The sequence below is a fragment of the Seriola aureovittata genome, chromosome 4 (genome assembly GCF_021018895.1).
Source record: "Seriola aureovittata isolate HTS-2021-v1 ecotype China chromosome 4, ASM2101889v1, whole genome shotgun sequence".
In the NCBI taxonomy this organism is placed as follows: Eukaryota; Metazoa; Chordata; class Actinopteri; order Carangiformes; family Carangidae; genus Seriola; species Seriola aureovittata.
Window position 1 is genome coordinate 30,008,443 of NC_079367.1, and position 13,396 is coordinate 30,021,838.

The 13,396-nt window shown below is 41.6% G+C and overlaps 1 protein-coding gene across 1 annotated transcript; it reads left to right on the plus strand.

The window, feature by feature from the left end:
- The first annotated feature begins 9,480 nt into the window (after window positions 1-9,480).
- LOC130167821 (olfactory receptor 142-like) lies at window positions 9,481-10,327 on the plus strand. Its single transcript, XM_056374319.1, has 2 exons — window positions 9,481-10,014; window positions 10,052-10,327. Exons 1-2 carry the CDS (start codon window positions 9,481-9,483, stop codon window positions 10,325-10,327), a joined length of 810 nt encoding a protein of 269 aa, XP_056230294.1.
- Window positions 10,328-13,396: the final 3,069 nt, after the last annotated feature.

The following is a 13,396-nucleotide window of genomic DNA, read 5'->3' on the forward strand; positions in this document are numbered from 1 at the left end:
GATCCTGTTTCACAAGTTTGCACTGGATGACGGATTTGAAATGTCACTTTTTTTTTTTACAGATATATAAAAGTCAAACTACTTTAAAACTTTACACTTTTTTAGACCCACTGCATTAACACACACACAGTATTATGTCTTCTTACAGTACAGAAATTAGTCCTCAGAAACAGAAGTGACAAATTCTCCAAACTTACCATTCCCTTATTTAGTCAATTTAATGTTTAAACACACTTTATGACATTGTGTGAGTTCTAACATTAATATGATATCTTTCTGCAGTCATACTGTGCCCCCCTCCTAACTGAGATGAAACTCTGCTTCTTCTTCTTTTAGAACTTTTTCAGTGAGATGGTGTCAGCAGTCTGAACTCATCTTCAAAGCCTACATCCATCTGAAAAAAACACTTTGTAACACCCACCAACGTTACAACAGCTCACAAAGGTAATAAACCACAAACGTAATAAAAATCTGCAGCTTTTAATGTAATAATCCCACAAACGTAATAGCAGTTGCCTACTACAAACATGACACGTCATACTCTGTAAATGTAATAGTTATTAATTTTGCAGGGATTTGTTACGTTTGTGAGAAGATGAAAATCTTCAGCTTTCAAAATTGTAATAACTTCCCACAAATGTAATATGAAAAATGATATTTGTGGTCATTACTGTTTGTTTATTTACACCTGCCAATGGGTTTGAGTCCGCTCATTAGAAAATATCATGGGTTTTGGCAGAGTGGGTGAAATGTGTCAAATCATTTTGATGACCATGTAATTATAATTCCCACCAATGTCTTCCAGCCATCCCGGGGGGATCCTGAGGCATTGAAAGAAAGATCAGGTATATAATCCCTACAACGTGGTTTGGGTCTACTTGGGGTTCTCTACTACTTGGTCATGCCCAGAAAACCTCCAAACGTTGGTCTGCAGAAAGCATCCTACTCAGATGCCTCATTTTGATGTGACAGAGCAGTGGGTGAACTCTGAGCTCCATCTGGATGTCTAAGCTCCTTACCCTGTCTCTAAGATGAGACTAAAAACCCAACAAGAACTTCATTCTGGATGTGGGACTGGAGACCAGTTAATTTGGAAGGCCCAGGGAAGACCATGGGATAACAGAAAACTTACGCTGCAGTGGACACAGGCTCACCAAAACTGGACAGGTGAACACTGGAAAAACATAGCCTGGTGTGATGGATCTGGATTTCTGTTGAGGCAGCAAATGGCAGGGCCCAACAGTCCAGGCTGGAGTTGGTGTTATGGTGCGGGAATGTTGTTGAGACTGTTTTCTTGACTCACTTTAGGCCTTAATACAGTATATAGTCTGAACGTCACAGTCTATGTGTGTATTTTTGCTGACCATGTTCATCCCTTCATGGCCACAGTTCAGCATCTTCTAATGAATCCTTCCAGCAGGATTATGCTCAATGTCACAAACTGGTTTTATCAACATGACAGTGAACTATTTGCACTTATTAATTTGGCAATTGCTTGCATCCAAAGTGACTTACAGTGAGGGACATCAATAAAGCTTCAGTGCTGAAGAGACCTTGGTGTCAGTAAATACAACTACTATCAAAGGCTGCTGAGAGGTCCAGCAAGATAAGACCTGAGGACAGACCTGCAGCTCTAGCTGTTCTAGAGTTTCTGTCACAGACAACAGGGCTGTTTTTTGTTGCTCTTAAAGTCTGACTGTTTTGGATCAAGGGGGTCATTCCATGAGAGGTATTCTGAGACTCTCTCAAAAACTGCCCTCTGTATATACTTAGATAAGAATAGAAGTAGCGAGCCCATTGGTTGTTCGTCACTTGAGCAGAGTCCAGTGAGGGTTTTTGAGCAGAGGAGTTACCTGAGTCTGTTTGAATGTTGTTGGATATGTTCCCGAAGCCACCTAAGCATTATCACATGTGTGACTGCTGGTACAATGGAGGGATATATAGCCTGGAGGAGGTTTGCGGGAAAAGCGTCCAGTGTACATGTTGTCAGACAACTTGCAATCAGAAGTTCTTGACATGTCATGAATGAGAGAAGTGATGTGTCCTTGAACTAGGGAGACCAGGATGGACATCTGGTAGGACATGTAGACCCGGTGAATTTTAAGAAGTCGCATGGCGTTAATAACACCCTGGATATGGAGATTGTTCCAAAGTCTGACCATAAGGAGGAGACTCACATCCTTATCGTGGAGGACTTCTTGCTTTACACCTATGGACCTTTGATTTATGTGCTGAAGTAATGTTACTTTATTTCCATCCATCTGAGTTCAACCTACAGTTCACCTGACTCAACAGAGCTGATGTGTTGATGTGTTCATTCAGTTGCTGCTGATAATAACTACTCATTTATGAGCTCTTATTTCAAACAGAGTGGATGAATATCAGACTATGTCTTTCAGCATACACTGGTGGTTTACAACTGAGTGTGAAGTGGCTGGGATAAGGGAAGGAGTTGAAGTATCTCAGGGTCTTGTTCACGTGTGAGGATAGGATGGAGCCGGAGATTGACAGACAGATCAGTGTGACCTCAGCAGTAAAGCATGTCCTGTCCTGGACTATCATGGTGAAGGGGATATGGAGGGATATGAGCTAGAAAACAAAGTTCTTGATCATCTTTCTGATCCTCACCTGTGGTCATGAGTGACTGAAAATATGAGATCACAGATACAAGTGCCTTAAATTTCCTCCTGAGAGTGGCTGGGCTCAGCCTTAGAGATAGGGTAAGGAGTGCTGACATCAAGAGGGAGTTCAGAGTAGAACTGCTGCTCTTTCATATGGAAAGGATGCCTCCCTGGCACCCTCCATTGCAAGTATTCTGGGCATGTCCAGAGGTCCTGGAGTAAACCAAGAGCATGGGATTATATATATCTCATTTGGCCTGGGAATGCTGCAGGATCCCCCAGGAAGAGATCAAAAACATTGTTAGGGAAAGGGATGGATAAGCAGCAGATAGATAGATGGATGGATAGATGAATGGATGGATGGATATCCTCCATGTGTCGCCAAAATAGTTCCGACCTGCCAATCCATGGACCTCTGGAGGTGCCCTGTTGTATGTGCCCTGTCTTGCTGATGTTCAATGGGATTAAGATTTGAGCATGAACAATTTTTGCAGTGTGGTGGGGAGCATAATCCAGCTGAAAGAGACTAAAGGCAAATAACCACCTTTAAAAGTTTCAAACAAAAGAAGCACTTCTGTTAGTTTAGACCAGACAGGGGAGCCTTTTTGGCCCTTGCAAATCAATGAGCCCTGGACCCCCAATAACCTGGGCTCTATTATAACAATCCAAAGCACATGGTCTGAAGTGTCTGGTGCACTGACAATCAGGGCATGTCCATATCTTTTTTGCTATTTTAACGGTGGAAAAAACTGTTGCTGCACCAGACTCATGGTTCAAAAGGGTTGTACTAAATCTCTTAATTATTTGGAAGTGTTTTGGGTGTGACATCCAATAAATCAATCACATCTCCTATTCCCTTTGAAAGCCAGGCGCCCTTGCCCTTTGGTGGATTGCTATTATAATGGTGCAGTGTTTCAGACAGAGTTAGATTCTATTTGCGGTCAGTTGATCAATTATTGTGACTGACCAGTGAGCCCAGTCTTGTCACAGGCAGGAGCAGCTCTAGGTGTCCTAAGCCAGCTACCTAGTCTGGTTTAATAGCTATGGCTCGATTAGACCCGAACTGGCTCTTCTCTGGTTGTAACTTAAAAATGTACAAGCAACAGATGCTGGGACAGCTTCCAGCAAGTCATAGCTCTCTAGACCAGCCTGGTTAGCTAACATCACCCTGTGACTGGCCTGATCACAACACAATACTTGGCTGTTTATGATTGATGAACCATTGCTAAATTAGACTAAGTCAAGCACATAACTAAAAAACAGTAACATCAATTTTATATTTAATTAATTATAAAGTTATATCTAATATTACAGATCCACATGGACACAAAGGTGTGTTCAGATCACTTCACAAAAGAGTCTTTTAGGAAGACCCTGGTTGGCATTCAAAAGTTGAAGAAGACTGCTGTGCCAACTTTGTTTGCCTGGACTGATTGCACTGTGGGGCCTTTAAGAAGGGCTATTATCAGAAGAACTTCAAGATATTTTTCTGTACAATTACATTTCTAGTCAATATATATTTTAACAGATTTTGATTTCACAAATTTTCTGTGCTAATGCTTTCCAATCATGCAACTACTGTTGGTGAAGAGGATCTCCTGCAGGTTGATGCTGTCAATTCCAGTGAGATTAGGTAAGTGACAAGTGTATTCTTCAGCAGAAAAATTGTATTCCCTATCTGATTGCTATAGTTCTGAATGATATCTTTGCTAGCACCTAAACACTTGTTATTCCTGTCAATAACTGTGTTCTACAACAGGGGAGAACAGCCATTGTTTTACATGACAATGACCTTGGAATTGTACTTTCCTGAAGTCTGCAAGATGATTACGGACTAAGCTGAATTAATAGCAAAGCTTCAAGACAAGCCGTTTTTTTTTTCAAGATTCCATGGCAGCAATAAGAACATCATGTTTTACACAGGGTTTCCAGATTACAAAACATTTGAAGCAGTGTTATGGTCCTACAGCCTTCTACCGAAAACATGGTAGGGTGGATTCAGGCAGAGTGACTAAGGCAGGCTGATGAAGAAATTGTATGGCAGAGGTTTAACATTCCTAAAGCAGCAGTAACCATGCAAACTCCATACTATTCATGTTAGGTTCCCTTCCAATGTTGCCATCAAGAGAAACTTTACTGAACTTACATGAAATACATGTGCAGAGGCCTAGCTCAAAAGTTCTCAACTCTGTTTTTTTTTTTTTTTTACATCAGAGATGCCTTATTACATCCATTTCAAATGGATGTAGTCTTGACCCGGAGGAGAGGTCATCAGGTGGTATCCAACCTTCATCGAGTGTTTCGACCGTGACCACAAGACTCTCCAGTTGGCGGGTGAGCAGTGGTGGCCAATATTGGGTCTGAGCTCAGCCTCACAAGCGAGACACCATAAATGTTGGGTCTGGAGACATGGGGCACCATATGTTGGACCTTTGGTTGTCTATCAATTTATTGGCTATCAAAAGGAAATATTAAAAATATTAATAATAAATAATAACTTTATAATGAATTAAAGTCCTTGGGGGCACCAGCCTAAACTAATAGGCAAATAGCCAATATTGGTTCAGTCTCAAATTAATACTGTTAATCTGTTACTCTGATTTATAATTAACTTAATAACTATAACCACAATGTCTAATCTAAAGTATATACAGGTTTGTGTGTGTGTGTGTGTGTGTGTGTGTGTGTGTGTGGAGGGACACAGACACAGGCAAGATGGCCGATTCAAAATGGATGCTGTGACCACATGGCCTGAACAAAGAAGACTACTCAAGATGGAGGTAAACAACGAAACTACTCAAATTGGCCGCTGAGACCACCTGGTGTGTGGGGAAAGGAAGGTGTGAGTTTCTTTGTTAGCTTAGCTCATGTAGTCTAAAGGTACCAGATTAGAGGGAGAGAGTTAGCTGCATGCAGGTTTTAGAACTAAGATGTACTACAGGTATGCGTGTGAACATACAAGTACTCAATTAACTGTCTGACTAACTGCAACTTAAGCAAATTTTACAAAAACAAGACATTAACAAACATGTACATTAACGAAGGTTAAGAGTTCTGCTGCTTAGCTGTGCTGTGGTAGGTGAGGTTAGGCCCAGTCATTTAACTTTACCCAGTCCTTGGAAAGAAAGAAAAAGAGGTCCTTTGCAGTGTTGTTGAATTGTCCAGCGAGTTGGGTGGCTTCCTGGTGGAGTAAAGTCCTGCCTGGCTGTGTGGCTTCCACTGTTTTCTACTTTGTTCTTCTCACAGAGTTCGCTATTCAATGCTAACTCTGCTGTGGCTCCTGTTGCTTGGGAATCAGCTGGCTGACCTTGTGTTGTAGCCGCTGATTCTGAAGAAAACTTTGGTCACTCTCAGTTAATCCTATGCAGGTCACTGCTGTTGAGGAGAAGAGTGTTGCAGTCTGCTGTGAACAGGCCAGCAAGAGAGCTGTTGTCTCAGGTAGCAGGGCTAATCTGGGCCTTGTTGCCTCTTGAAGAGCTAAGAGGGGAGAGGAGCTGCTGCTCCTGAGCAAGCCAAAAAGAGAAGAGGAAGAACAGAGAAGCAGATCTGGTTTTGTCTGTTGACACTCTGGGGCGGACACATGTCACACACTGACCAACACTGACTGGTCAGTGAAGTCCCTGGGGGTCGTCCCCAGGTGTGTGCAGTGAGGAACTGTGGGAAAGTGAGTTCCTTTGTCTGTAGAACAAAGAAACATCTGGTCTCCAGAACCCTGAATGTATTAGAGTCCCAACACCAAGTCACTGCCCCTCTCCTCCAGGCTTCCAGCTAGTGTCCTCTCTCTTATGCCAGAGCCAACAGGAGGCTCTTTCCGCCGCTTACCCAAGCTTTGGGGCAGCTGTTTTTCTCTTATGGCCACTCACTCCTACTTTTGTCAGCATATTCGATATGGATTGGGCTGGGAATCCGTGACATCCCACCCCCACTGTGAACAACCATACTGTCCACTCTTTTTCCCAACAATCCTGGACCAGTTGTCGGTACTTGGTCTTCTTTGTCTCTGCCGCTTCTTCACAGCCCTCTTCCCACGGAAGTGTTAGTTCAACCATGATGATTTTCTTCCCTTCTGGGGACCAGATTATAACATCTGGTCTCAGGGTTGAGGACATATTCCTGGACTATGGTTCTCTTCTCCCTAGGGTTGGACTTGGACCACTGCTGAAAATGAGTGGTTTCTTACACAGTAAGGGGCCACATAGGTCTTGGAAGCAGACATTTCTGGTAGATCCAGCACTTGAGCTTTCTGGGCAAGCCTGACTTTTCAATCTTCTCCATATGGGATATGCCATTTTTGTCAGTCAGAGTGTCATCATACTATTTACAAAGGCATTTGATCAGATTTCCGTGTATTGTTGGAATTGCTTCCCCTTGTAAAAGTAGCTTGAACCTGCTTGTTGGATTGCCTTTCTGAATCACCAGGCACCTTGATTTTCTGGGCTTGAATTTCATCTTCGCTCAGGTGACCATTCGATTGAGTTCTGCTAGGATCCATCTTGCCTGCACATGAGTTGGTGTGGTCACAGTAAGGTCATCCATGAATCCCCTGATTGCCGGCTGCTGACTTCCTGTGACCTTCGTGGGATATTTTGCTGGCTGATGTAATAATCAGGTTCATTCTCATGACGAACAAGATAGGAGAGATGGTGCATCCCGTTACGATGCCTTTCTCTATGAGCTGCCACTCCATTGTAAAGCTGGCAGATTGAAAGCATAGCTTGATATCTCGAAAGTAACTGGTCATCAGACCCTGGATATGCATTAGGATTTGGTAATGGTCTATAGCTACTTGAATCAAATTATGAGGAATGGACCCATATGTATTAGCGCAGTTGAGCCAGACAACTGTAAGGTTGCCTTTCCTCTCCTTGGCCTCATGAATGAGTTTGCTGAGGAGTCCCGTGTGCCCCAAGCACTCAGAGAACCCTTCAACACCACCCTTCTGGATTGATGTACCAACATATGCATTTAGGGTCATGTATGAGCTAATCCTTCTTGCAAGAATGGATAAGAAGATCTTTGCCTCCACACTGAGTAAAGAAATGGCTGATTTGTGTGGAGTCCAGTTCTTTGGGGATGAAGCACCCTTTTTCTCTTTGTCAGCTCGCTGGAACAGTGCCCTTAGACCAAACTCTCAGAATAAGCTTCCAAAGCCTTCGGAAATGTTTGAAGTTTTGTACGGTATACTGCTGGGGCCTGGAGCAAATGATGATCTTGAATGCTTGACGACCTCTTGGACCTCCCACCAGGATGGAGCTTCAGTGCTGAGGGGTTTTGCTGGTTTATCAAAGGTGCAAAGGTTGTTTTCCGCCAAAGGGGTGTCTCTAGATGGATCACTGAAGGTTTCCTTGAAAAACTCTTCCACTTCTTGCTTTGATCTAAGAGTCCCAGACTTCGCTTCCCAAAGGAGTGATTTGGTAAAGCAATATGTGTCTTTTATAAACTGGGCTTGTGAGACTTTTATCGCTTTTGTCTTAACCCCTCAGCTCTTTTTACTCTGATCAGCTGTTCTCTGGGACTGGTTGTTAGTTCTTTTATTCCTTGACTTTCCTCAGGGATTACCTTTTTGAACTGCTTGTGTAGGGTTTTGATCTCCTGCCTTAGCTGTTTGATCTTCCTTTCCCTTCTGTTAGGCTGCTTCTCCACTCTGACTTTGTGATCTTTCTTTGGCGCTGTCCCAAAGCATTCTTTGGCCAAGTTGTGGGTGATGGCTGTCAGTGAGTCGATTTTCCTTTCTACTGTTTCAATTTTCAAATTTTTCAATTTCAAGAACTTTGTCCAAGTCTTCATCCAGCCTGGATCATTCCTTGGCATTGCTCATCTTGGGCCACTTGATTATCTCCTTCACTGGCTTAGGTGGGCTTTCCGGGATGGCATGGGAAGTGATCTGCATGTGTTTGTGGGAGATGCAGGCACTGTGAGATCTCTAGGACTGTGATGTGCCTCCTGCCCAGAGATATCCTGCATATCACCAGACAGTGAGTCTGTGCATTGCACCTGAATCATTCCTTGCCAACACTTGGACCTGCTCTGATGTGTCTTGAGCCCTCTTGAATTCTCACAGATCTTTCCGCAATGACATTTCACTTCGAATACCTTCCGGTCAACGTTGTCTGTTTGAGCCTATTCTGTGTCCTTGTCCTTGTCCTGGCCATTACCATCGTGTCTTGAAATATATTCTCATTACAAAGATAATACCACCTTTAAAGACCTAATTGGCATCAGTCCATCAGGTGACGTAACATTTGACAGTGACCTGTATACAGAGAGATAACAAGAGAATCAGGAATCTAATCTCTACGTGAGAAAGGTGATGAGATCATGGCTGATAAAGGCTTTCTCATCAAGGACCTCCTTTCTGAAACAAACGTGTCCCTTGTAATCTCACCCATTTTAGGACCAAGTGAACATTTCAGCCCGGAAGAGGTAAGACAGACACAAGCAACAGCCAGACTTCACATTCATGTTGAGTGAGCGATAAGGAGGATCAAAGATTATCATATATTTGAGTTTTACCCATGACACTTGTGGGTTCCGTTAACCAACTATGGACTTTGCCATTCTTACAAGATAATGAAAGTTATTTGCTTTAGTTTTGTAATATTTATTTTGCTCACTGCATAACAATCTGTAATGTCAAGTGTCACTGATGAGGTCCCTCAGCTGCTGTGGGCACCCTCTCTTTGGAATAGCTATAAAGAAGCAGAGTTTCAGCTCAGACACAATATGACAACAGTAGGAAAGGCAGATGGAAGCTAAGGTTCATACAGTTACAAAACTGTGTTGTATGAATTTATTTATAGTTTTCATTTTTCACACTTGCTGCCTACTTTGACACTGGGCATTTTCATACCAGTTTTTCATGATTCTCACACCTTTATATGCTCTATTAGTCTGTGCCAATGTTTTGCTGATTATAGTTATCTGTCTGAACAGAAGTTTATATGAACCCATGTACCTGTTTCTGTGCAGCCTGTTTGTAAATGAACTGTATGGTAGCACAGGGATGTTTCCATTCCTGCTGGTTCAGATCCTCTCTGATATTCACGCTCTTTCTGTAGCTTTTTGTTTCCTGCAGATTTTCTGTTTGCACTCTTATGGTGGTATACAATATTTAAACTTAGCCATCATGTGTTATGACAGATACCTCGCTATCTGTTGTCCTCTACAATATAACACACGTATGACATTTAAGAAAATTGTCACACTCATCACTGTAATATGGTTATACCCTTTACTTGTGCGTGTTATCATTATATGTTTGACTTCACCTTTACAGCTGTGTGGGAACATCATTGAAAAAGTTTACTGTGACAGTTACTCTGTTGTCAAGCTGGCCTGCTCTGTCACCAAAGTTATTAACATTTATGGACTCATTACCGCTTTTAGCACAATCGTGTCCTTTAATGTTGATTCTTTATACCTACATGAAGATCCTTAAGGTGTGTTTTTCTGGCTCTAAACAGACCAGACAGAAAGCTGTCAGTATCTGCACACCTCACCTTGTTTCTCTGCTCAACTTCTCTTTTGGGGCTAGCTTTGAAATATTACAGAGCAGGTTTAATATGAGCAATGTACCTAATATGTTGCGAATATTTTTTTCAATATACTGGGTTACATGCCAGCCGCTCTTCAATCCTTCAATGTATGGCTTGAATATGTCTAAAATGCGTATCATATGTAAAAATCTGCTCTTTGCTGAAATGTAGACCGCTCAGGTAAACAGGTGTCAGACAGATTTCAGTGTTTCCCACAGGCTGAAACTCTGTCTGTGGTGTTTGAGTGTCTAAAATCCACAATGTGACCATCTGATGAAAGACACGTTTGTTTGTTGAAAATCCTTTTTGATGAATGACTCTACCATTTCATGACTTTTCAAACAATCCACAACTTTTTCAGCATTTCCAAGTAAATTGTGAAAAATGTGCCACCACACTTTGTCATTATTTCTTTCTATTTACCATTCATTATATCTAAGTAATACTTATAGTTATATATCTCTTAAATTTTAGAAATCATAATAATTGTACATATATAAACCCCAAAACAAAAGGAAGCTTGTCCAGTCTTTAGTTCCTGTCACACCGTGGTGAGGTTGTCTTGTCCGGGTTTTGTTTTGTCCTGTCATTTCCTGTTTTACTTTGAAAAGTAACTCTCCTCTCACTCAGATCACTTGCCCTTCCTCATGTGTCTCAGTCTGATTGCCCTGAGTGTTTTCCGTGTTCCCCTTGCCCAGTGTTTAAATAGTCTGTGTCTCCCTTTGTCTTGTGCCAGTGTGTTTCGTCTGCGTGTGTGCACCCCAGCTCTTCGTCACAGTCCTTTGTCACAGCGTTCCTGAAAGTTTTGCGATCTTCTTCCTCCAAGTGAGAGATTTTGAGTTGTAAGTTTATTTCCTAGTTTTGTGTCATAGTTTAAGTTTGCATAGCCTTTTGTTTCCTCCGTGTGGAGTGATCTTTTGTTTACTTACTTTTTATAGAGTAGAGCCTCCAGTTTGCGGGAGAGTTTTTATTTTACAGATAGTAGTTTAATAATCCATCGTGTTTTTCCTCCTTAGGGGAGTGATTATTATTTTGATATTTTTTTATGGCCATATAGTGAGAATTAGGTTTGATAGCCTATTTATTTCTCCACTTGGAGGCACCCTGAAGAAACAATAAAAACTGTCTATTGAACCCTGCATCTGTGTCCTGAGTCCTTGCCTGGTCGTGACAGTTCCATCTGACTAATAGAACTAGTCAGACTCAAGCACCTGAATCCTTCACATCAAACATCAAATCAAATCTGCTATCACATCACCTGTAGGAGTAAGAAAAATAATTCAACTTCACAATGAATAACATAAACTCACGATTCTTTGTCATTAGTGTTCTTCAGTAAAACAATATGTTCCCTCATTTTGACCATCAAGTGTTTTTTTTCCAAAATAATATAAATGTGTTGCAATATTGAAAAAAATCCTTGCAGGTTGGTGTGAAACCTATTCATTAATTTTGTTCTGAAAACATGTTGAAATAACTTTTTACTTTGTGATTTAGATACTATTTCTTTATAATCACACAAATCCTCAATACAAAAATACATTTTGGGGGATTAACTGTATATTTTACTATAATTATTTTTACATTCCACCACAAAGCAGAAAAACGATAATTTTCATAGCACTGTGAGTTCTGTAATCATTGAGGATGTATAATATAATCAGCCATCTTGCATTCTTCAGTACATCACTTCAAATATATTGTCTTGCTTATCGATACCTCTGATTCATCTAAAGGTTAATGTTTAATAAAGTTCATCAGTTTAATTACATATTTTCCGTAACAGCTATAGCTGAAATCTGTGATGTAATTAACATTGTTGATGAGATATAAGTGAAATGTTTTTTATAGGCGTGTTCTGGTGTAGAAAGCAGCAGCACATTGAACACAGGATATGGAGGTTATACAGCATCTAAGAAAAACATCATGAAGAGAATCATCAATGTTCCCGAAACGAAATGAAGGATCATGTAAGCTAAAATAACAGCAATAAAAAAAATAAAAATACTCCAAACATATAAATAGTTTAGAAACACACAAAATAAAAATATTTTATTGACAAAGGAGCTGCACTTCTGTAATGTACTGTATATAAGGTTTTGGCATAGAAACTTGTGTAGTATGCTAAGTAAGGTTGTTGAAGGAGTTAGTAGTGGGAAGATGCATTTCTCATATCTTCCATTTACAGTAAGTACTTCTTTAAATTCTTATGTCGAGTGCCAACATTGAGAGAGTGATGGGCAACCAGATCCCCACTCGTCGATCATCATCTCAATGCCCCTTCCCTCGAACAACCGTTATCACAACGAGAATGCCTGCTTAGACCTCCCATAGGTCTATGTGGATGGCTGCTCATTTTAATCATGAGAGCCAAACCCAGGCAGGAGACAAAATTGTTTGGGTCAACTGCAAGGTGGATGAACCAAACCATTACCGATTCAGCACAAAGATAAGTCAGTACATGGAGATCGCTGCAGTGCTCATTGCCCTCCAACAAGCCACTAGGCTGGCTATTGGACAACTGTTGATCTTCTCAGACTCCAAATATGCTCATCACAGCTTCGTCTCTCACTTCCCCATGTGGACAGGAAATGGTATGAGGAATGCTCAGAATAAAGAATAAGTCAAGAAATGCTAAATTCTTTTTGGCTTGTGACCACCTTGTGACGGGCAAAGGTATGATTGTAAACTGAAAAAAGGTCATTCTCTATGCTCGTGTCCCGACAAGGATGGTAATGAAGAAGCTGACCGCCTAGACAAACTAGACGCCCTGCAGGGCATGCCCTGGGAGTTCAGCGAGGACTGGCTCTGGACCTACCAAGCAGAGCAGTGAATTCTATCACCCACCAAGAGAGGGAAGAGAACCCCCAAACCTGCATGCAACCTGTGCACCTCAGCTGGAAACCCGGAAATGCCAACTTTGTTGCTGTGCAGAATGAGATTCAGCCATCCAAGCCATCTGGTATCACATCCTATCATTCCCCTGACAGGCAGGAATAAGCACAGCTCATGCTCATGACTCTCCCATTGGAGGTCACCAGAGCTACAAGGCCACTCTCCAGACCCTTCAGCAGGTCATCTACTGGCCGTCCATGGAATGAGACACGCAACTATATGTCCAACGATGTCTGGTTTGCTAAACCAGTGGCAAAGACTTGGACATAAAAACAACCCTGAACATGATAAGTGGATGTAGATGATAATAGATTAATGGATGGCTAAATGTAAAAGAACTACATT